General features: G+C 57.3%; 1 protein-coding gene across 5 annotated transcripts in view; it reads right to left on the reverse strand.

The window, feature by feature from the left end:
* Positions 1-320: 320 nt before the first annotated feature.
* WFS1 (wolframin ER transmembrane glycoprotein) overlaps positions 321-19,617 on the reverse strand; it is a 30,252-nt gene continuing 10,955 nt past the window's right edge. For all 5 annotated transcript variants that reach the window (XM_032333779.1, XM_032333782.1, XM_032333780.1 and 2 more), the window contains 6 exons: positions 14,324-14,406; positions 13,611-13,755; positions 11,616-11,786; positions 10,051-10,131; positions 7,383-7,528; positions 321-2,789 (listed from right to left, as the gene is read on the reverse strand). In XM_032333779.1, coding sequence (XP_032189670.1) covers positions 981-2,789; positions 7,383-7,528; positions 10,051-10,131; positions 11,616-11,786; positions 13,611-13,755; positions 14,324-14,406 — 2,435 coding nt within the window. In that variant the 3' untranslated portion in view covers positions 321-980. The remainder of the gene's footprint in view (positions 2,790-7,382; positions 7,529-10,050; positions 10,132-11,615; positions 11,787-13,610; positions 13,756-14,323; positions 14,407-19,617) is intronic.

Consider the following 19,617-nt stretch of genomic DNA (forward strand, 5'->3'; position numbering starts at 1 on the left):
GTCCGTGGAGTGATTGCTCCAAACCATGGGGAACCACGTGTGTGCCATCTGATCGGTGACCTGAGTCTCACGGTCACTGGACCACATGGGCTCCCCCATAAGACCTGCTGCACAGCTGGACAGCCATGGGCAACAGTGGCTGTCCATGGAGGAGGGGAGGGCAGGAGGGGGCACCAGGGTCTCCACCCTGATGGGGGTGGGCGGTGGGGGGTAGGTGTCAGCTATTGAGAATGTCAGTTCTGCTCTTTGTAACTCACTTTAGTGAGTTTGGTGCCGGTGTAGACAAAAGTTTTTCTTTAGTAAAGAAAAGAGAGAAACAGTAGACTTCAAGAAATGTTTTTATTTTGGCTCCTTGAGGACCTTCACTTTCAGCTTCCCAGTACTGAACATAGGCCAAGCTTTTCCAAGGGCCAGGAAGGGACTCTCTAGTTTCTTCTCATTTCCTAGTGCTGGTTGATGCCTCAAGACCCTCATCCACTCACCCACACGCACCAACAAGAGAGCTGCCAGGCAGCCGTGGGGACCAGAGCTCCGCATGAACATGCTCTGCCCAGAGCCGCCACCTCGCGCAGGCTCTTGGCCCTGCGTTGGCCCCGGATTGGCCGACAGTGGTCAAGGCTTAGCTGTGACCCAATGAGAAACGCCTCACGGACTTCATACAACAGCACATGCGGTTCTTTAAAAAACAAACCCAACACAAATGGGAACAGGGCCGGGGAACTTGGAAGGGGGTGTGGAGAGCAGCTCACCTGTAAAGTGCTCTTTGGGGCCGGGACCATGGCCGGACCCCGGGCATGCACTCTCCCACGATGCCGGCGGTGTGAGCAGAGGCACGTGATGCGGTCTCCAAGCATGCCATCTGCGCACGCACACACACTCAGCGTCGGTGTCGTGCCGTCAGGCTAGGGGGGCCACGCAAAGGTCAGGTCCGACAGGAACATGCATGGACAGCTCTTTGTCTGGGGGGGGGTGGCATGCCCTCACGCCGCCGACAGGAACGGGAAGAAGAAGAAGTCGAAGGCGAACTTGACTGCGCCGTGCACGGTGCTGCGCCAGTCGCGCTCGATCTTCACGTGCCGCTGCGCCGGTGACAGCTGGGCCATGCAGTTGAGGCAGCTGATGGCCTTGAGCTCGAAGACAGGCCACTTGCTACCCAGGCGGCCCTCAAGGACAGTGCTGAACTCAATGAGGCTGCCCTGGCGCAGGCCGAGCAGCACGTCCTTAAACTCGCCGCTGGCCCGCAGCACGATGTCCTTGGTCACGTCGTCCTCCTCCGGGCCCCGGGAGCCATTGGTACTGCTGAACGGCATGCCCACTGTGATCTCGAACTTGTAGCGGTCAAACTTCTTGATGTGACAGGGGTGCTTGGCCAGGCGCTTGAGGCGGCAGAGCTCCTCCTCAGCTGTAGGGCCACTGCCGGGGCTGCAGGCCGGGTAGGCATCACCGTAGAGGCAGCGCAGCCAGTCACCCACGAAGAACGGCAGCATGTTGATGGCTGCCTCGGCGCTGTTGTCGATCTCCGTGACACGCACGTACTTGAAGCGGCCCGTCCATGTGACCCGGTGGCCCTCCAGGTGGCTGCACAGAATCTGCGTGCGGGCCATGTTGGTCTCCTTCCAGGCCCGGGGCCCACACAGGAAGCTGTACTGCGGCCAGGTCAGCGTGGAGTTGTACACCTTCATGCCCTCCGAGCGGTACACATAGAACCAGCAGAAGAGCACAATAGCCGTGAGCCACACCAGGATGAGCTTGACGATGGAGCTGCGCGTCAGGGACTTGACCATCCCCAGCACCGAGAAGTTGGCCTTGGTCCACCAGCGGACCAGCAGGGGCACGCTACACACCAGCACAGCGACGGCGATCTTGGTGAGCTCCAGGGCCAGGAACCAGCGGGCGAACTGCACCACACCCACCAGCACCAGGCCGGCCACCAGGATCGGGAGAGCGAACAGGAAGAGGCAGTAGCCTATGGAGGCACGGATCAGCCCCAGGCCGGTGGACTCGAGCAGGATGACCACGCTCAGCTCGCACCACATGAAGCAGACCAGGTAGGGCACCAGGTAGCAGTAGGTGCCCTTGAAGTTCCTCAGCTGTGCCATGCGGAAGAAGAGGTACAGCAAGTAGACATAGAGCAGGCAGGGGAGGCTGACGTTCAGGACGATGAGGGGGCCGAGGGGCACGGTGAGGAAGGTCTGGCCCAGTAGCTTCAGGGGGTGCAGGTTGAAGGGCAGCGTGGGCAGCAGGGAGAGCAGGCCAGCGGCCACCTCGGTCACCAGGGCCCTCCTGGTATAGGGCTCAGCGGAGGTGCTCAGGCTCATGTAGCTGGTGGCCGTGAAGAAGACGGACACGACGGCCAGCTCTGAGCAGGGAATGTAGTCCTTGCTGGCAAGGGGGAAGGAGAAGATGACGAAGGCGACGGACAGCAGGAAGTGGAGGTAGGGCTCCAGGTGGTTCCAGCCGAAGTTTACCTCGGCCTGCTCCACGTCCAGGTTGGGCTCGAAGCGCAGGAGCAGGCCCGTGAGGGTGCGGAAGCTCTCCCAGGCCCGGCTGTCCTGGAACACCTTGAGCGTACAGATCACCATGGAGATGAAGGACAGGTAGAAGACGACCAGGGGAATAAAGAGGGCGAAGAAGTCGATGGTCAGGTTGCTAATGATGAAGAAGAAGATGAGGGCGTTGATGTGGTGGGTGGGGACAATGGTCGACAGCCAGTGCACGCCTGCCCGGGACGCCATGTCGATCAGGTACTCTTTGATCTCTATGACGGCGTGCAAGGGGTATTTGACCACCTGGTGGGGGTGGACGCAAAGATGGAAATTGGAAGGAAGTCAGCACAGGAGCCCCAATGCCGTCCTCAATACCCTGCCAGCCACCTGAGCAATGCTTGAAGCAAACAGCTCACCCTGGACCCTTTGTCCCAGCGGCTCTTTCCTATATCAACACCCTCTGCACACGGTCACATCTTCCCCAGGCTCTGTGGTCCGGACAGACCTTCCCTCGATCCCACCCAGTCCTGCAGGTCCTGGCTCCTCTCCTCTGGGCCCCTGGAGTCCAGCCCTTGGCTCCCCTCCCGTCCCAAACTTCTGCCAGAGTTTCTAGACTCCTGCAAACTAGTGTCCCCTTCCAGACCTCAGGTACCTAGAGGAAAGCACCTGGTTCCCCTGTGCCCTCCCCACCCAGCCTCGCTGATGGAGACCGGAGCCCTGGCTGCCGGTGTGGGGGTGGGGCTTGTGACCTGGCCAGCCCCGCGGCAGAGGCTGCCTGGCCGAGCCTTGCTCCCCTCCACTCCCATCCTCTAAAGGTAGAGAAACTGATACTTTCAAACCCATGAAGGGCTCTCTGAACAGTCCCAGGAGCAGCAGCAGATACGGGGAGCCCAGAATGAGAGCTCTGTGCAAACATGAACTGGGACTGCCTGTCCTGTCATAACGAAATGCAGATGATTCACCTGTAAGGGGCCAAGGAGACGTGCTCGCTTGTGGCAGGGGACCCCAAAAAGCAGCTGCCTGCTACCACCCACCCCACACACCCGTGCTGCTCAGAATGGACACCCCCCCCACCACGGTCGCTCCTGCAGTCTGCACCCAGTGTGAAGGGCAGGCTGACCCCCAGACTTCACACAGCAAAGGACAAATGAGGGACATAAGGTTGGTGAGTAAGGGGGCAGCCAAGGGAGGAGGCAGGGGGCTGATTCTGCCCCCTGGGGCTGGACTCCACACCTATGCACAACTCCCCAAGGCGTCCACCGGGCCAGGGCACAGGGAAATGAGAGAGGGGCTGGAGGTGCTGGCGCTCGTATGGCGTGGGGGAGGCCATGTGTCCGGGCGTGTCTGGAGGGGCAAACGCGTGGACCCCTGACCTCACGAGATACCCACGTGTGGGGGTAGGGAAGCCTGCCTGCTGCCCAGAGACCCTCGGAGGTGGGGGGGATGCCCACCGCCTCCCAGTGAGGTCGGCAGCACAGCCTCTGCCTCGTCTGCCTGGCTAGAGCATGAACCCGGCCAACAAGGTGGACCCTGGGGGAGCACAACTGAGTGATCACACCCGGATGCAGCTGTCATTGTTCAAGAGCCTTGGCTGTCAGCTCAGGAAGACCTGTAAGCAACAGGATAGTACACCTTCCACAGATGTGAGGGCGCCTGGCTCACAAGCGAGTTGGGATATTAGGGAACATGTATGTGCACACTGTCTATACATATAAACACACACGTACATGTGTGAAGAGCTGCGTTCCCTCTTACACATTTGTGACAGCCCCCTTACCCTTGTTCTAGAACAAGAAAGGAAGTGAATGATTGACCTCCCAGCTCAGGGGTGCCAGTGACCTGCCCTGAGCGCAGGACCACCCTCCCACGGGACCTGGATGGGCCCTAGCAAGTGTCGGTATGTGCTCCTGCTCTGGAGTGGGAGCAGCTGTGAGCAGACTCCTCCAGGCTTCCCCCAGGAGGGCCCCTCTGACACAGACACAGAGCCAGAACCTGCATGTGTGCAGCTAATCCTCGATGAGGCAGCCCCAGCCAGTGGCAGGACAGACCACAAGTGTCCCCTGGGGCTGTTTAGCTTCCCGCCCTCCTCTATACAAGCAGCCTGTGCCTGAAAACCAAGGATTCTATTCAAGGATTCTATTCACCCTTCACCTCCTGAACCATTCACACCTCTTCTTTGAGACTGTGAGGCCACAGAGAGGGGCAGAGAGGAACTTGAAAAGACAATGAAGCTTCTCAAAAAAAAAAAAAAAAAATCTGGATGGAACTAGAGGATATTATGCTAAGCAAAGTATGTGAATCAGAGAAAGATCATTATCACAGGATTTTACTCATAGATGGAATTTAAGAAACAAAACAGACAAAAAAAAAGAGCATAGGGGAAAGGAGGGAAAAATAAAATAAGAGGAAATCAGAGAGGGAGACAAACCATAGGAGACTCTTAACTCTAGGAAACCAACAAGGTTGCTGGAGGGAGGGCTAGGGTACCTAGGGGACGGGCATTAAGGAGGACAGGTGAAGTGATGAGCACTGGGTGTTACATAAGACTGATGAAGGACTGAACTTCATCTCTGAAACTAGTAATACAGCATATGTTAATTAATTGAATAAAAAATAAAAACAACGAAGCTTCTCAAATACAGTGTCCAATGGTGTCTGGCCTCTGCCTGCACACTGAAGTCCCTGGGCCACTAGGACCAGGGAGTCCCTTCCTTTCAGGGCCCCAACTCAGCCCCTGGTCACTTCCACCCAAGCCCTACTCCTGGGGCCCACCCAACTGAGAAATGGAAAATCTTTTCTGTAGACCAAACCCAACAAATTAAAACAAGCTATTCCCTGAGCAGGAAAGAAATTTTTAAAAAACAAGCAAGGGATCACTTCTATGATAGGACAGCATCTGTGACCAGGCAGTTGCAGCAAGGCCATCTCAACCTGACTCGGCTCAGACCCAAGTGACAGTGTGCACATGGCAGCCTTCCCGATGATTCAGAGTGAAACTGTGGATTTTTAAATATTACTAAATTGACTCTCGTGAGGGCTTCATCTGCCACGAAAGTCTGCAGCAGCGCGGGGCTTGGAGTCTGGAGGTGCCCGTGGGAGTCCCGGCCGCTCAGAGGCACCTAGTACTTCACAGGGGCAGGAAGACAGAGCGTGTGCCCTCCCTCCTGCTCCGAAAAGCTGAAACAGCCTTGGGTTTTAGAGACGCCTGCCAGGAGTCATCATCTCTTTTTCACAAAAGCCTTTTAACAAGACAAACTGTAAAGGCATCAAAGTACTCTGACAACTTCAGAAACTAAAAGAAAACAGAGCCCCGTGTACTTCTTGTTAGAATACTTTAAATCTCTTTCCCAAAAAGGACTCTCAGAAGTTTTGACAGCACTGAGCTTGTCACCTGTAAGAAGGGTGACATAATTCACCATCCCAACCAGGCTGCCTTGAAAGCAGGCACTGTTAGCAACCAAGCCCCACCACGCAACCTGCCTGCAGTTCCCCAGACTCACCCCTTCACCTTTGACCCTTGTTGGCCTCCTCTTGGCCAAGAACCATGGCAAGCACTCCACCCTCCTTCTCTCGCATTTCTAGGGAAACTAACAGCATCCGTCTGTGAACACACTTAGCCCAGGCCTGTCCGAGAGGACCTGCAATAAAGTTGTGAGCTCCTTTGGTCAAGCTCCTGGGTCCTCTCAGCCTGTGGCTGAGAACTTCATCCTGGACGCAGCCCCTGTCCTCGGGGGATCCCTCAACCCTGGGTCCTGAGTGAGGCCTCCATGCCTGCCGCCCTGGGTTGTGGCATCTCCATGCACCATTTCTGTGTCAGCCTCCCTACCTGGAGGGTGCCCGATCTGAGCCTCTACAGCCAGGCTCCCAGGAAGGGCTATACTGAGCTGCCTCCACTGGGGGGACTTTGGCACACTTCCTGTCCCTGCCACTCCTGCCTGCTGGTGGCCAGGCCATCCCCTGCCCGTCTGTATCACTGATGGTGGTCCACACACGCTCCTGCTCATACGTGTTCAGCTCAGAACAAGGGCCTCTTAGATGGCTAACGCCATGGGCCTCATGATGATTTGTCTGCTCGGGGCCCCTCGTGTAGACAGACCTGCCTGGGTCAGGCAGCCACGCTTGGGGAAATCAGGGTGTGCTCTGCAAGGTGGGAGAGCTGATGTGGAGAACCCGTGAGAGCGTGGCATGGCCCACGGTGACCACCTGCACTGTAAGTCTCAACCATGGAACCGAGAGTGAGTGCTGTCACAGCAGGGCCGTGACCCACCATCCCTTGTTTGTGTGTCCTCATTCCTCACTGCTACTGCTGCTTGCTGGCCGCCGGCAGGACCAGGCTGCCTCCCTTCCTGCAGCTTGCTGTGCCTTCCTCGCCCCCGCAGATCTAGGTGAATAGCTACCCTGGCAGGATCCTCGCGGTCTCCCAACATTAGCACTTTGCTTTTGGGGGAAGGCATCTTTGAGAAACCAACCTCCATTCCGTGCTGTAAATGGATCATTTTTCAAAATGACAAAGTCTAAGTGAAAGTCAGACTCCAGAGTGTGGCACCCTGCCGCCCGGAGCACTTTGCCCAGAAAGACTCAGGAAGGCTCACCCGTCACTCCTGAGTATGCCTGCCCTCGACAGTGCCCTTGGGTTTGGAGCCTGAATGCCCACAAAAGGCCCCATTTGGGAGAACACATCCTGTCCTCCAGGCAAAGGGAGGGAAGTCCGAGGAGGTGTGGTGAGCGAATGACCACAGGGACCATCCGTACAGAGAGCGCCTCCCCCGACAAGCTGTGCAGTCCCAAAGGCTCCCATGTCACACTGGGGCCTCCCATATACCCCTCCGGAGAGCACCACGGCATGTGGAAGGGCAGGTGGGGGCCCTAGTGGTCAGAGCCCTCCAGCGCACTCACCTTCAGGCGCAGGGGCAGGTCCTCGGGGCTCTTGCCCGCCAGCTCATCGTCATCATCGTCCTGCAGGAACAGGTTGGCAGGAATGACGCCTTTGGCATACTTCTTGGTGATCTCCACAAAGTCGTCCAGCGCTATGTAGCTCTTAGCTGGGCCAAACAGAGAGGGGCACAGGGTCACCCCACATAGCCACGCCAGGCAGCGAAGGTGGCTGGGGCCCAGTGGAGAGGGAAGCCAAGCAGGCTCGGGAGGAAGCGGCTCTCTGTCCAGGACAGACCAGTGGGCAAAGATAGCCGCAGGGAAAAGAGGTGGGACGGCCTTCATCCCACCTCTTCTCCTTGGTGACACGCTGTCCCTCCCCTGAACTTCCCTCTCCTCAGCACTCAAGCCCAGGGTCTGCCTGAGCAGAACTGGCAGCCACCTTCCTGCCCCATCCTTCAGCCCTGGCTTCTCACAGCCTTGCTGACGGCCGCCCTACAGCCCCACCACTTACCGACCCCTCCACTCAGTATGCAGCCACTGAGGGCCGTCCACGTGCCAGAGACCTGGCCCTAGCACTGGCAACGCCTGGGATCTGTGCATGAACCCAGCATGTGCTCCAGGCTGGGCTCCTGGGCTAGTGAGGTCATGCTCAACAAGGCCAGACGAGGCCGGATGCTCGCCACGGTCGTTTCCATGTCAAAACTGTCCTCCAGGCAGAGGGCAGCTGGGGAGATACGGTGAGCGAATTAACACAGCAATCACATCATAAGCGGGCTTTCAGCTGCAGGGCCATCACTCACCACGCGTTGCTGGGGCCGCCTGTGCAGAGGCTGTGTCCTGGGCACTGGGGGCACTAGGGAAACTGGGACCAAAGCCGATCGCCAGAAGAAATCAATAAGCAGCAGCAAGAGCAGAGGGAACCGTGTCAGGAATGAGGCGAGCACCCTGGGAGAGGGTGGGATGCAGGTAAGGGGCTGTGTGCTAACATGGGGGGTTGGAAGGCATCCAGGGCTGCACCTGGACCACAGGCCACCATGAGATGGGGTAGCCTGAGGCAGGTCCTGCACAGATGGCAGTGGCAGGTGGATACGTGTGGCTTGAGCTGATGTGAGAGAGCCGGTGAAGACAGGGCCCAGTGGCCTGGGCCAGGCTGTGCATTTGGTGACCTGAGACCATGAGACTGGCCACCAAGGCCTGTAGTGTGGACACAGCGGTGTCTGAGGATGGGTCACCGGTGCCTTGGACAGAGCCATTCTGGTGGGATGAGGAGGGGGTGGGGAGGGGAGCCAAGACGGTGACTGCAGATGCCCCCCTCCAGCTTTGTTAGCAAGGGGAACAAAGAATCAGGGTGGCTGCTACGGGAGTGAGGGGTTCAGAGAGGGTCTCATACATTTTTTCCTGAGGTGAGAGGAATAAGCCCATGTTTACAGGCTTTTGGGAATGTCCCGGTGGGGAGGGTCCGGGAGCCTGGACTCTAGGGGAGGCTGGCCCGGCTGGCTGACAGCCAGGCAGGGACCCCTGGATGGCACCATTCACAACCATCACGGAGGCCTGGAAAGGCCACATCTCTGTCCAGCTCTCACCTCCAGAGGCCTCAGACCCATCCCTCTGAGCCCAGAGTATGCGGTCTTCCCCTGGACTCTAGGACTTTCTAGCAGTTACCATGTGCACAGGGAAGTTCTGAGTGGTTAACCGTAAGGGGACTAGGGCAGAGAAGGCGTTGCTGAGCCTCCTCAGGAGGCACCAGCCCTCCTCGACTTCTGTCCAGAGGCGTCTCTCAACCCAAACACAGTTAGACCCCCAGCACCTCTGTACCTAAAACCCATCTAGAACCTTGGATTCCTCTGGTGCCCACCAGCCACAGGTGTCTCTCCATGTGAGTGTCCTACCCCGCTTTACATCCCCTGAACAGAGCAAGAAAGTAAATCTGTGCCCCCGACGTGCCCGAGGCCCTGGGAAAGCCAGACTCAGGATTCATGGCATCACCAGAGCTCCAACGACACTTTACGGACTGACTGCTCACCAGCCTGGTGGGAAGGGGTGTGTGCCCCTCTAATCTTCCCCTCACTGTGCACAAGGGAAAACTGAGGCTCAGAGAGGAAAACCAGGCCTGCCCGAGGTCATGAGGAGGGTGGCAGAGTTAGGGGAGGAGCCGGGCCACCTGTCAGCATGGAGCAGACCCTAGGTCCCTCTTGCTGCCTCCTTGGTGACCAAGACCAAGAGTCTGTCCACGCAGCTGGGCAGCTACACATGGATTGAGGACCTCTCCTAATTGGATGCCCCAAAGGCACCCAGTTCTGCATGCACCCCGACTCTGCATTCCTCACCTTCCACAGCCTATGCTCTGGGAGTCCCCACACTCCCTGTTGGGTGCCCACTCACTGGGCCTTTGGGTGCGGTTCCCTCCCCTTGCCCTTCAGGGGCTGACTGCCTCCTCACGCTTGCTGACCTGCTCAGGCACGTGGATGCAGTCTCTCTGTCCTGTAAGGACTGTCCTACTGTCCTGTCCTGTGTCTGTTTTCCCTCATACCGTGAGCTCCTACTGGGCAGGCTCCAGATCCCACTGCCCAGAACAAAGACAGCCCCATGCCCGGACTTTACAGCCAGGAGTAGACATGGTGCCCAGGGTGCTGGGCATAATGGCTTGGTCAAAGGGGGTCACGGGTGCAGGATGGGAGATCATACTCACATTCACTGCTAACCAAGCGCTCCAGCACCCGCCTCTGCTTCTGTAGGGACTTGGGGACCGGGCCTGGCTGTGCCCCTCCATCTGTAGAGGACAAAGCAGAGAAAGAATCAAAGCAGGATGTTTCGGCATGCTCTGCAGCATTCTAGAAACTGGTACATGTGCTCATGTGGCATCCCTCAACTCTGGGGACCACAGGGCCTGGGGCCTCCACGCAGCCTCTGATGGGGACAGCAACAGCCACCTCTCGGCCCCCACTGGGTACAGCTGTCCCCTCTACCAACGCAGCCAGGGCAACAGACACACCAGTTTCTGATCAGCACAACTTATCCCCAGACATCTCTTCTGGCATTGTCCTTGGCAGGATTTTCCCCTGGGAAAGACTGAGCTCTCTGGAGGCCAGGCCTTCCCTATCTCCCCAGCCCTGGTACTGGAAGGGGCTCCACAACGAGTCTGTTCACAGATGAGTGCTGAGCCTGGACTAAAATATTCTGCCCTTTTGTCAACATCTACCCCCTGCTACACCCCCAATCCATCGAGCATTCAAGTCTTCCAGCAAACGTGCCTTTGCGGGGTCAAGTCAGGCAGGAGTGAGGCAACACGAGGGAAGAGGCGCTGTGACCCAGAGAGACTGAGGGCCATGGAAGTGGCCTGGTTTTGGGGGACAGCAAGTGGGTGCTGCTCAGTGTCACTGCAGGGGCTCTGGGGCTTCCCAGGGGCAGCCCTGAGCTCACCACATCAAGCATGGCTCTCCAGGGTGCTGCCCTCCAAGACCCAGGTCTCATGGACACCTCCACTGACCCCAGCACATAGTCTTCCCAGCCCTGGCCCAGACAGCAGGCTAGTGCCTGGAGGCTCTAGTCAGCAGGGGTCCTACTGGGAAACTCCAGGAGAAGGGCACATTGTTCACCCCACAGCCTTCTCTGCTGCTCTGCTGTGTTGGCGGAGGGCCCCAGCCCTGGTGGACCTGAGAGGGCTGGGTGCAGTCCTGGGCAGAAATCACACCTGAACAGATGGAAGCAGGTGCTCCTCCAGTAATGGGGAGGAAAGGTCAGGTTGGCCCCAGGGGGATAGAGAGGCCGCACCCAGTTGGGGACGCCCATTCTTCTGCCCCATCTGTCCTTCGGGCTGGCTGTGGCTCAGAAGGCTGAGGGAGGGTTGCAGAGGCCGGTGATGAGGCCTGCCTCAGGGAGGCTGGCTGAGCCATAGTCAGCTCAGTGCTCCTGGAAACTCAGGGACTCAGGGACCCAGGTCCCTGCCGCATCTGTGTTACTCTCTCCTGGCTCTGTCCCTTCAGGAGGAGCAGGACACCCTGAAAATGACAAGACCTGTGGCTCTGCCAGTGGACTGCACCAGAGCTCGGGCAGGGCTTGGGAAGGAGACCTCAAGAACAGGATTACATCCCAGGAGGGACCCTCCCTGGGCCTAGACCCACAAAAAGATCCCTGGGAGCCCCCAGTGAGCTCCTGGAGTCTCCGCAGGGCTCCCAAAGGGAAGCCCTGCAGAACTCCCCCGGAGAAGCCCACGAGCTCCCTGGGGAAGGCCCGGGGCCCAAAAGGCTCTCATACCGTGCTCATTGACCTGACCGACGTTCTCCAGCAGCTCTGACACAGCCACCTGCTTCTTCTTCTTGGGGTTGAGCTTCCAGTACATGACCAGGGCTGCCTTGCGCACGGCCCGCTCCAGGTCCGTCTCAGAGGAGAGCTGCTTCACCTCCTGCTCGTTCTCAGAAGTGATGCCTACGAGACAAGAGGCATTGCTGGTTTAGTCCTGCCTGCCTGGGTGCCACTGGCGATGCTCCGAGTGCTGACCAGCTCCGCCTGCAGGGGCCTGGGAGGGGACTCCTCGGGTCACCAGGGAAGGAAGAGACATCTGCCCCAAAACGACATCTCGCCAAAAACCCTGCTAGGACCCACACTCCAGATCGGAGCTCAGCCTGGTTCTTCAGTGGACCCGCCCCGGGGTAAGCCTGTGGGTGAGCACATGCTGGGGCCCTTGCCATGCTCCTGATAGGCCTCCCCCAGCGACCCCCCAGGCAGGCATGTGCTAGACCTTCTTGTGCTCCTGGCCCACTTCCCTGTCCAATTTCCTCCTCACCAGCACCCTCAGGAGTAGGCACGGCTCTCCCTCATTTACAGATGGGAAGCCAAGGCACAGGGGCATCCTGGCCAGCCCCAGGCCGGGAAGTCAGAGACGGGCAGAGCGACAGGGAACCATGGGAGTCAGAGACCGGTAACCACAGTTATCAGCCTGGGTGCTGCCCCTCCTGAGGCAGCTGGGAAATCCGGTTCCTGCACCATCGGCCCTTTCCCAGGGAGATGGAGACTCTCCATGGAGAGAGATGGGCACAAGTTTCACAGGCTGGCCTACAGCCATCTTTCTCCCTTCAACTCCACTGTCAGGGTCATCAGCACCCACCCACCCCCACCCACCCCGCCAACCAAGGGCAGTAAGACATGAGATGGAGGGGGGACAGAATCTTTTTCTCCCTTCTAAACATCTTCTAAACTTTCCACCTGAGCACACATTTCTCTCAAGATCAGGAAGCACTCGGTGTGAAAAAGGGGTGGGGGCGGTACAGGGCACACAGGGCCCCCCACGGCCCTCTGCAGCACACGTCCTCAGGCCTGGTCCTGACCGGGCTCCCTCCTGGCCTCTGGGAACTGCTGGGTGTGGGTGCACTGACACGACCCGCCAGCGTGTTAGTGCACCTCCCAGGGTGGGCTGGTGAGAAATCCTGGCGGACAGAAAGCCTCAATTCTGTGTTTCCAACGGCATCAGTCCCATTTCCAAAAAAAAGAAGATTCTATATAATACATAACTCTTAAAAACATTCTGATACAAAACCAGAAAAAAAAAAAAACACTTGAAACTATAGAGCATTTCTCTGGGTTTCAAGGTTATGAGTAATTTGTATCTTTGTTTTCTATACATTCCAAGTTTTATATAATATCCATAAAACACTTCCACCATCTGGAGAAAATCATTAAAAAAATACTTTATGACACACGCTATTGGCTTCCATTTTTCTCTGAGGTCTGAAACTTCCAGAAGCACACTGCTCCATGGCCGCAGGATAATGGAGTAAGTGACCGCATGTGGCCAGGCTATGTCTCACTGGTCCCCACACCCCCACACCCGTTCGCTTCCTGGCAGCGAATGCACCTGAGCAGGTCTTCACTGGCCTATGGTCCCCCAGCCGTTCAGCCCAGACTGGATGCAAAGTCAGCCCCAGAAGTTCCATCCTGACCTTGGGCCACTGTCACATTGTCCTGCTGTACCCTGTTGAAACTGACTGTCCATAGGCTCTACGATGCACTCCTTGATCTGGATTAGAACCCAGAAGGGATCTACCGACAGACCAACACAGACCGAAGAGGATGACAGCGGCTTTGCCAGCTGAACATCCCATGTCATACTCCGGAAACAATGTCTTCGGAATAAAACCACAGTGGAACAGAAATTTACACCTGCCGATTTAGCAAGCAGTGCATGTCCCTCAGCGGCTGTGCCTGCCCCAAGCCTCCCTCAGACCCACCTGCCCAAGCCTCCTGTGGACCCACCTTTCCTGTCTGCCAGGCACCGACGAAGAAGCTTGACGGCCTCGCGCCGGCCCTGCTTCGCGGCAAGGATCAGCCAGCCCACAGCAGTGCAGTTGTTCAGCTCCTCATCTGCGTCACCGGCGAGCTGCAGGTAGTGTTTCCCCACCTGCAGCAAGAACCCAGTCAAGCCACATTCCGAGGCACCCCGTGTGCTGCATCAGGGCTCCTGCTCTGCATCCTGATCCTGATCTGCTCCCCAGAGCCAAGCAAACTGGGGCTTCCTGACCCTCTCCTGCTCTGTCCTCCTGGCCAGCCTGCCTCCCCACCTGGCTCGCCCAGGCCAGGAAGACAGGGGGTGGGATTGGGGCCCCTGGGGCATCTGCCCTCAGCAGGGCCTGTGGGACCCTCGGGGCCCTTGATCCTCAGAAAACTGTGGAGAGCGTGTGCGCCCCCCTTCACAGATGAGAAGATGGGGTGGGGGGGGCAGGGGCACTGAGGGCAGACAGGAAGGAGGGAAGGCATCCAGAGGAGGGGGGCCAAGATGGGGTGTGAGCTGAACATGGGCGAGAACATGGGATCTGCAGAGGTGGTGGAAGGCAAGTGACAAAGAGAACATGGGAACACAGCAAACAGGGGCCGGGCATCCCTGCTCCCCATTCACACAGCACCGGCTTCCCCCAGGGCCACTGTGCAGGGCCTGTGGGCTGAGCTTCCCACCGACACATGGTCCTCACCTCCGTCTGTGCCTTGGGATCCCCTGCTTTGGCCTTCTCCAGGACTTCTTCAAAGGACACTTCCACATCTCCCCTCACGGGCCCTTTCACAGAGGAGAAAAGCACACAGAATGTCACGAGGCTGGTCCCTGTTGTCTGTCTGGGAGTGGAGGAGACTACAATAATGGGCTCAGACCCAGGGCAGCTTGTCAAAATCCAGGTCAGACGCAGACAGATATGCTAGCACGCTGCCTTCCAGTGATGCAGACAGCCCCAGAACATGGACAGCAAAACTGCTACAGAAGGGAGCAGCTCAGAGCAGCAGGAAGGACGAGGATGAGGGAGCACAGACGCCAGTCCCACCCTCACCCCCGAACTCAGACCTGCTTGAGTTGGGCTCTAGAAAGATCCTAGGACTCCGGCGTGAAAAGCCCCTGACCTAAATAAACACCTGTGCCCCAATAGACAAACCAAATCCATGTTTTCCAAGACTGCCATCTGTACGCACATGAGTTCTGGAGGCCACGATCGGAGCGCACACACACACGCATATAGGTTACATTTATGACAGTGAATCATGATTAACTTCCCACGTTACCCTCCAGTGAAAGGCACCATTCCCACAGTTCAGAAACCCGTGGGAGGTACATGCTCAGGCTGCTGGGCCTCCCCCACTCTGCTGGGCCTTTGCATTATTCCCAACACTCACTGATTTTATAAAACAGGGCCACAAAACCACTCTGTGGATATATTTTCTTTTCGGGTCATTCTCCCAGTCAGTCCTTCAGGTGTGTTACTAGGCCCAAGGGCCCAAACATCATACAGCTCATACTATAGTCTACTTTCTAAAAAGTTATCAAGTTACAAAAGTATCATGGAAATACACCAACTTTACAACCTTACCAGCAATAGGAAGCCTAACGATAAAAAATTTAAGAGTTATTTATTTATTTTTTACCAGTGTCTGTCTTTGCCTTATACAACGAATATGCGGGGGCCTCCGTCCTGCTCCACACCCGACCTGGGCAGGTCCTAGACACCTCCAGGCAACTCGTGGGATGTACTGCTACTGACTCCACTGTAGGTGCCTAGTAGGAACTGACAGCCTCTCACTCCTGTGACATCACCCAAGGACCAGCCTTCCTGATGGGTTCATCCAGGCCTTTCCCAGAACCAGCTCTGCCAGGCTTGGAGCTGGCTCTGCAGCCACCAGTGCCACCAGGCCCTGCGTTCTGGGCACTTGAGTCCACAGGACACAGGACTCTTGGAGGAGGCCAGGCCATGGCTTGGGCCAGCGCAGCCCTCAGGTGCAAAGATGGAGAGGCACAGGGGACCAGGGTCAGCTCAGAGGAAGAAGGCTTCTTCTTAAGACCTCACAGCTCAGGTACACACTGCAGCCCTCTTGTGGGATGGCTGGAAGATACTAGGTCACTTCTCCCTGAGATCAGACTGGGCTTCCTTGCCAAGGTCCTTGGGGCTCCTGCCCAGTGTGGCCTCAGCATGCACACCCTTCCCTCGTGCCCAGGACCTTGGTGCTTCCTGAGCCAAGGCCACTGTTCCCTTCTGGCCCCCATCACACCCCCTCTAGCCCCTGGATGCACACTCTGTCCTCGAACACGAGAGCACAAAGCCTGCAGACTGCAAGACAGTCCCTTCCATGGGTTCCCGGGGAGGAGTGTGCACACGGAGGGAAATCCAGCCTGTGTGTGACTCTGCCGTTAGCCTCAAAGTGCCATGTGACCTAGCCAGGGTCATTTTCAACCCAGTCTTTAATATCCAACCAACAGGATGGTTATGAAGAACAAGACACTTTGTGTTACATGACTGGGCCAGAGTTGGCACTCCCAAAATGTGGGTTTCTTTTTCCTCCCCATTTCCCTCCTCTTGGCTGACCCCAGGGCCTTTGCCGCTCACTGACACTGCACCTCCCACTGCAGGGCCCACCAGGTACCTCCCACAATTCCAAAACTTTTCTGATTAACTGAACTCGCAAGCCCATGTCTTTCTGTGTTCTGATCAGAATAGAGAGGATTCAAGCATACATCTGTTGGCTGAAGATGCTGGCCATGATTAATTCTTCATGGAAGTTATTCATAGCCTGGCATTTCAAGAAGTCTCCCCAGTAGACAGAACCTCCTTGAAACATATGCCACACCTCCTTTGTGATTCCAGGTCCCACTTGGCACTGGTAGAAATATTTCTACAACTACTCAAATGTTGGGCCCATGCTGCAGACCAGTCAGAGGGCTCTGGCTTTTTCCATGTAAGCAGGAGCCTTCCCATAGGCCAAGGGCTGACTGGCCAGTGTCATAACCCCCCAGAACTGGCTGAGGCAGTGTGGACCAAGGACCATGAAACACACTATTCCTTGCACATGCAACCTGCATTCCTGGTTTTTTCTGGTCCCAGCACTTTGATGTCCTGTCTGGGTACCCACTGTTCCCTACATTGGTCATCAAGGTCTGGTGCCATTGACCCTCACCCACACTGCATGGTGGGGGGCGGGGTGTGCCCCCGTCTCCCTGACCATGGTACTTGGGTTTCAGGGTTGGACACAGACCCAAGCCAGGCCACTGGGGTTTGCATTGAACTTCTGGGAAACCAGCACCCTCCTGCCACTAGGTCTCAGCTGACGGACGTCAGTGGGGAGGCCTGGAGGGCCGCCCAGTGAGAGAACCCAAGTGAGATGAGGGAAAGCAGAGCTGGGGTTGCTGATCACAGCATCTGAGCCCCTGGATCCAGTCCTGAAACCAGCATGCTGTATACTCTACAGATCCTGGAACTAAGAAATTCCTCTCAACCTGTTTTTTTTTTTGGCTTATGTCAATTTATATTGTGTCTCTGTGTCATTCACAACTTGAGGGGTCCCGACTCTAACTCATTTTTGAAAGGCTTCCTGTCACCAAGCAGCAATAACCAGAGATGCTGGCCTTGGGCAGGTCTGCACGCCTCTGCCAGAGCCCATGGGAGAACCACATCCATGCCCTTCCCCATCTTTTCGTTGTTTTCTCCACAGATTCCCCACATTAGAAAGCCGTGTGTGTGCCCTGCTGACTTGGTATGTGACCCTTGATCTTCTCTGGAGCTGTCCCCTCTCCCTGGCGGGGTCCTTTGCCATTTTCCTTTGCAATTGGGACGTGGTATTTCACAGCTCCCACCAGGCTTCACAGGGGCACTCTGTCCAGGTGGTGGGTCTGACCCAAACAAGTCCAGCTGCCAGCACTGCACTGGACCCTGCGGCTGGGTAAGCGGTGCAGGATGGAAGGGTGAGGAAGGGGGCCGCCAAGGGAAGGAGGGTGGGCAGCGTCCATGGCACTCCTGTCTCTGCAAATCCCAATACGGGGACATAAGGACATGTTCCGCACGATGACTGCACAGCAAGTTCAAGCCCTCAGCCCCGGCGGCCGCTCTGCAGAAAGGGGGAAGGTGGGTGAGCAAGCCTCACACCCACTCTGGACTGCATCAGGACCCTGGGCCGCGAGCAGGAAGCGTGCGCACGAAGCTCTCCCAGACATGGCGGGAGCAGGACAGAAGCCAGCACCCTTGCTCCCAATGGCTGCTGGCCGGATCTGCTGCTGAAGTGGAGTTTTGAATTGTTGAGAGCTTGCCAGAAGCTCTGAGAAGGGGAGGGCCACCTGACACCTGCAGGAGGAGGATGGTGCAATGCTCCTGTCCTCCCGCGGCCACCGCCAGCTCCTTCCTCACTCCTGCCCGTCCTCCCTGGTCCTCCCAGGATGCCCGCCAGGGAAGGGCAGGGTGAAAAGCAGCCAAGGGTTCATCGTCTGTCCTCGTAGGCGCCTTGCACCAAGAGGCTGTCCCACACACGGGATGGCCGGGTTGTCCTTCACCATCTGGGTGTTCCTCACACAGGGGGTGGGGGTCACCTTGTACCAAGGGGCTGTCTCATTAGCCTTTGGGATGCTGATTCTCGTTCTCATGAACAAAAAGGGTGAACGACCCCTGCCCAGGGCTGGCCAAGCTTAGCTGGGGGATCCAGCCAGGAGTCCACTCTCCTGACAGCCCAGGATGGGGTTGTTTCCTGAGCACTGCCCACGTGCTAAGGGCAGCAAGCTGAAGGAGACAGGACCGCTGCCCTCAAGGCCCATCCATGGGCAGGGCGAGCATAGTCACATTTTATCAGTGTGGGCTGTGGAGGTGTTGGAAGTCATCAGTCCTGATGGGGGGGTGGTGCTTCCTGGAAGAAGTGATGCCTGAGGCTTGGAACACAAGTCAATGGTTAAAGGTAACTGATGAGGGCACACAGCCAACTTTCCAACGGTCTCAGGAAACCACCTGACCCTGCCACCCTGCAGCTCACGACAGGGCGTCCTATAGTGATGAGGTGACCGCACAGGCATGGCTACCACATGGACTTGGGCTTGTACTGGGGTCAGGACAAAATAACCTGTGTGGAAAAGTCTCTGGATTGTCAATGGCTGACACCTTGACCAGAGAACAAGAACCAGAGCTGTTTATCGCTGTGACTTGTCCCCAGGACAGCAGGCCCTCAACGCTCTGTGCCTGCTCACACTCCCACATTGGCATCGGTTCTGACGGTCCAACTCTGAACCCCCACACTCTCCCGCGGCTCCAGCCAGAGACCTGGGGGCCAGCCTTGCTTCCTCTACCCTCATCTCCACCTGCCCGTCAGCCACCACTCTGGCTGGCAGCTGGGGTTGCCTCCTCTTTAATGTGACACAGAGCATGTCTTCCTCTCATTTAGACCTTCCAACGCTCCCCCAAACACCCTTCTTCTTATCATGACCCTCGAGGGCCTGCCTGGCTGACCTCCTAACCCTGTACTCTGACTCCTTCCCAGGGAGCCATCAGTCTTGGTGCCCGCAGTCCAGCACGGCCCCACACTGTGCAGGTACTTCTTCATGTACTCACCTGGGATCCCTCCCAGAGGGAGGCTGTGGCCCTGCAGCTGGGAGGCCTCATGGCGCTGGCAGTCCTGCTGGTGATCTGCCCTCACCCACCGAGGTCAGCAGAAAGGGTGCCTCGTGCTCCCCAGGTCCCCATAGCATCAGCTGTCCCCAGCACAGCGCCTGCCCTCCAGGACGGTTGTTTGCTTCTGGCTCTCCCAGGCCCAGGGCTCCTGGGGGGCAGGGCTGAGCCTCACCAGAGCCTACCCTAAGGGCCAGCTGATGAGCCCAGGGTCTCCAGCCCAGCTGTCTCTGCTTCAGTCCTGCACTGGGCTCCCTGGAGAGATAGCCCCAAGCACTGGGCACACCACCTGCAGCTCCCCCCCCGGGGTAAGCAGAAAGTCCCTGAGTGTGTTCAAATCTCCACCTCACGGTCACCAGCTGGTGTTC

The sequence above is a fragment of the Mustela erminea genome, chromosome 2 (assembly GCF_009829155.1).
Source record: "Mustela erminea isolate mMusErm1 chromosome 2, mMusErm1.Pri, whole genome shotgun sequence".
In the NCBI taxonomy this organism is placed as follows: Eukaryota; Metazoa; Chordata; class Mammalia; order Carnivora; family Mustelidae; genus Mustela; species Mustela erminea.